At 49.1% G+C, this 4,409-nt stretch overlaps 1 protein-coding gene across 1 annotated transcript; it reads left to right on the top strand.

Annotated features, from left to right (window-relative positions):
- The first annotated feature begins 1,531 nt into the window (after positions 1 to 1,531).
- LOC140123001 (serine/threonine-protein kinase SBK1-like) lies at positions 1,532 to 4,181 on the top strand. Its single transcript, XM_072144251.1, has 4 exons — positions 1,532 to 1,600; positions 1,690 to 2,523; positions 3,396 to 3,461; positions 3,846 to 4,181. Exons 1-2 carry the CDS (start codon positions 1,532 to 1,534, stop codon positions 2,434 to 2,436), a joined length of 816 nt encoding a protein of 271 aa, XP_072000352.1. The 3' UTR covers positions 2,437 to 2,523; positions 3,396 to 3,461; positions 3,846 to 4,181.
- The last annotated feature ends 228 nt before the right edge of the window (positions 4,182 to 4,409 follow it).

Below are 4,409 nucleotides of genomic sequence, written 5' to 3'. Positions count from 1 at the left end.
GGGGCGGACAAACAAGTTTCCCCACTCCACAGTCGGGGACACGGGCCACAGCACCCGCAGCACACGGACCGCAGCCACAACCAGCCCCGGGCAGACCACACAGACCGGAACGGACACCAGAGAGCGGGCACCGCACGGCCGCAGCGCACGTGGAACAGGTCACACCGGGGAGCGAGGAGGGAGGACGGGGATGTCGGGAAGCCGGCGCCCGAGCAACAACAGCGCCCGGACCGCAGCGGCACCCGAAGGTGAACAGGAGCAGGAGCAGAGTGACGTGCAGCCGCTTCCGGCGCATAAACCCGGAGACATCCCTGCTGGTGGCTCATCTCCTATAGGAATAACAGTTGGACACGCTGAAATCCACTGATATTAGTGGGATCCACCTCTTCTATGACCAGAGGTGATGAAATAAGGTTTCCATGTGAGATCCTGGAGGTAACATCTGATTCTTCTGTTCTTCAGGTAAACCATTGCCTTTGAAGCTGGTGAGGAAGGACAGGACCAAGATAGAAGCGTTCCTCATGGAGCTGTCCTTGTCCATCTCTCTCGGAGAACCCTGGATTCATTACCACGTATCCTATTTTCATTGACACCAGTGGCGTAACTACAGCCGTAGTGGTGGCTATGGGGCCCGGGAGGCCCCGGGGCCCGCGCTCCCGCGCCTGACTCTGCCACAACTTCACTTTCGGATCCACCACAGAGAGAAGGGAGTGCGCCACCTATAGCCTCAGGCAGAGGTGGATGATGGTCCCCACCCCCTCCTCCCCGGGCCACATACATTGGCACAGGTCCGGCGGTCCGTACGCTCTAAGTCCCCGTGAGTTCCTGCAGCCGGCTCTCCTCCTCCTAGATTACTGTTCTCCCGGCCAGTGCGACAGCATGAAACACAGGCCGGCCAGAGAACTATGGGCTCCCGGGGAGTCAGGGGCAGAGAGACTCGTCTCCAGGAGGAGGGAGTTCCCGAGCAGCACAAACTATCATCAGAGGAGGCTGCAGAGAGGAAACATCTTCTGGTAAGTATATTTGTAAGTGTGTGTGTTTATGTATATACTGTGTGTGTCTGTATCTGTGTGTATACAATGTATGATGTGTATATACTATATGTGTGTCTGTATATGCTGTATATATGTGTGTGTGTGTGTGTGTGTGTGTGTGTGTGTGTATACAATGTATGATGTGTATATACTATATGCATGATTTCTATGCTACATGTATGTTTATGCAGTATGTGTGTATATGGTGTGTTTATACTGTATGTATGTGTATATATAGGGTTTGTATATATTGTATGTAGAAGTATATTATGTACATAAATTCTATATGGGGGAGATTTATCACAGCTTATGCCAATTGTCTGGCGTAGAAGCAGTGACATAATTGTGAATTCTTGCACAAAGCCAGACTTCGATTACAATCATGAATATGCCAACTGGCGCCAAATATGTATATATATTTTTTAAGATGAAGGGGGCCCCATGCAGAAATCTGCTGTGGGGCCCAGCCTCTCCTAGTTACGCCACTGATTAACACAATGGATTATTACGTGATGACCCAAGAGCTCGCCCCGGCAGGAACACTACATCATCTCATCCAGTCTGAGGTAAGAAAGGCTTCTTCATATCTTCTCTATACAACATCTTCTTATTCTGTGCACTGACCCCCAGCATCTCCTCCGCTGTCCGATAACCATGTACAAGGTGTAACAAGTGTCACTCAGGATTCTTCTTGTTTCTGCAGGTTGGACTTCCAGAAGATGTTGTGAAAAGATGTGCGATGCAGATCTCCAGGGCTTTGGACTTCATGCATGAGAAAGGTTTGGTGCACAGGGACCTGAAGCCGGACAATGTTCTCCTCATGGACAAAGACTGCCATCAAATCAAGCTCGGGGACTTTGGCCTAACCCAAGCTGTAGGCAGTCTGGTCGGATCCATGTCTCATATAATACCGTATATGTCTCCCGAGTTATGTGACCTCAGAGATGGTGAATACTTGATCCTGTTCCCTGGTATAGACACCTGGGCTTTTGGGGTACTTCTTTTTGTCATCCTGACAGGTTACTTTCCCTGGAGACGCGCTATTCATGCAGACAAGATGTACCGAGACTACGTTTCCTGGCAGAGTAGTCCAAGCCACTTTCCTCCACCGGTGGTTTGGAGAGAATTCACACCAGAAGCGATAACTATGCTGAGCCAGCTCCTCACTCAAGACCCGACTTCACGGCATTCAGTTCTCTCCATCCTGAATTACCTCAATTTTCCTTGGAAGTCTGATGTCTATGAGGTTGGTGCTACTGACGGGGAACAGTTCCAGGTAGTTATTGTACCGGGTGACGATGGAGACGCCTCGTGTCCTGGGATAGAGGAGAACAATCGAGTTTTCATGGTCGTGGAGGAAAATTTTACATTGACTCTGGGATCTGAGGTGGAGATTCCTTGAGCCTTTTTTGTGGGACCCAAAAACATCCTGGTGGCTGGAATTCTGGAGAGGTCTACAGCCTTGAGAACCGCATGGAGCTTCATCAATGTGAGTAATGTATCACAAGTTCGAATACAATTATTGGTTATTATGTGAATACATGTTAGTTAGACGCAACCTTAAGATTGGATCTTCAAGGACGTTTAGAAGCAGAAGGTGATGGGAGGACCATCTGTTCACCTTCTCTCCTTAGTTGGGTCCATCTTTCATTGAGTCCTACAATGTATTTGTCTAGGTTTAGTTTAAGGCGTTTTCCCACAAAAACAAGTTTATCCACATGGTGGGGCCTAACGTGCTGATTGTTGAAGGTCCCAGTGATGAGACTCCCACAGATCACGAGATGAGTGAGTGTTCCAATGGGGTCCAGGTGCCTCAGTTGGACATCTCCCAGAGATTAATGGAGCAGATTGCCGTGCATGACCGCTCTGCTCCATTCATTCCTATTGAGCTGCGCAGATCGCAAAGCATGGCGTTCAGCAATTTCCATCGGCTCCATAGAAATGGTCATGTGCGGCCGTCTGCTCCATTAATCTCTGTGCCGGGGTCTGACTGAGGCACCTGGACCCCATCTGACCACTCGTTCTCGTCTCGTGATCTATTGTTCACTGGGACCCCCAATGATCAGCACATTAGGCCCTATCCTGTGGATAGCCCCAAACTTGTTTTATGTGAAAACCCCTTTAATAGCAATTTAGTTATTAGATCTTTATGAAACATTTGAGATATTAGTGTAACCAATGTCTATGAGAATGTTATGGAGGATCTGCAGAACTTCATTTGGGAATTTCCTGAAAGGTTGTGTGTTTTTTTTAAATTTCCCCAATTGTTTCTGGAGATTTTTTTTCAAGGCACCGATCGGTTTTACAGTTTTCATTTTTGAAAGCGTTTTTTCTCTTGAGGGTTTTCTTTCTGCTGGACAGGGTGAAAAAGTGATGACCGAGAATGGAATAGATGAGGATGAACACAAAGTGGAGCGGACGTCCAAGGTAAAGTTGACAGGTTGGGGCAGGAAGGTGTCCGGGGCAGGTAGGTGTCCGGGCAGGTTGGAGGTTACAATGTGACAGAGTTTGTCTTCAGCAGAACATGGTCATCATGGGAAAACTAAATAGTTGATTTTCTTCAGGAACCATCCACAACCAGGATCGGTAACCTAATCATCAAGATGGAGAACATCACAAAATACATTATAACTAGAAAGTGCACACAGACTAGAGGACCCCCACATGTCCAGACCCCAACACTATAGCGCCACCTACAGAGCAGCCCTGATTATGTGTAATGTCTGTATGTACTATGAGGTCCCTCTGAGATGTTGTGGACGATGGTCTCCAGTGATGATCTGATGCTGCTGTCGGGTTCTTCTCTTGCAGATCATGAGGGTTGTAGATCATGAGGATCCACACTAGGCGCCTCCTGTCCTCTCCACACATGTCCAGCGCGGAGGCTTCGCACCATCGGTGTCCACCAGCCACAGCTGAAGTCCGGCTGCCATTGTCTGGGATCAGTCAGAGAAGTAGAATCTCGGCGTGTCCATTCGGTCCAGCGCTTAGAGGTTCGGTCCAAGAGATCCCTCCAGTGCATGGAGCGAGGTGCTGGTGCAGAACTTGCCCCTGGACACCCAGCATCATGCAGGTCCAAGGAGCAGGACCCATTATACAGGTCCTATGGCGGCTGCGTGTCATCGATGTAACGTAACCGCTGAGACCCCAGACGTCGGGGGTGACAGAAGGCGCCGCCCAGGACCCAGAGACCAGGAGCGGAGCATAAATTACCATGGTCGCAGACACCCCTCTTATACACCCCCATAACCAGGAGGAGGCGTCCAGGGGTGATCATTTGTGTGTTATGAGGTGACCCAGATGATGATATCAGGATCTCATGTAATGATTTTCATATTGAATGAGACGAGAGACGAGAACTGATGGGAAATAATA

Source organism: Engystomops pustulosus, chromosome 3, assembly GCF_040894005.1.
Source record: "Engystomops pustulosus chromosome 3, aEngPut4.maternal, whole genome shotgun sequence".
NCBI lineage: Eukaryota > Metazoa > Chordata > Amphibia > Anura > Leptodactylidae > Engystomops > Engystomops pustulosus.
This window is presented reverse-complemented; position numbering and strand designations above follow the sequence as displayed.

Excerpts from the sequence above, each read along its gene's own strand:
- LOC140123001 (XM_072144251.1), top strand. The coding sequence starts at position 1,532 with ATGGATTATTACGTGATGACCCAAGAGCTCGCCCCGGCAGGAACACTA. Across the intron at positions 1,601-1,689 it reads ATCATCTCATCCAGTCTGAG|TGTACAAGGTGTAACAAGTG; the intron begins GTAAGAAAGGCT and ends GTCCGATAACCA.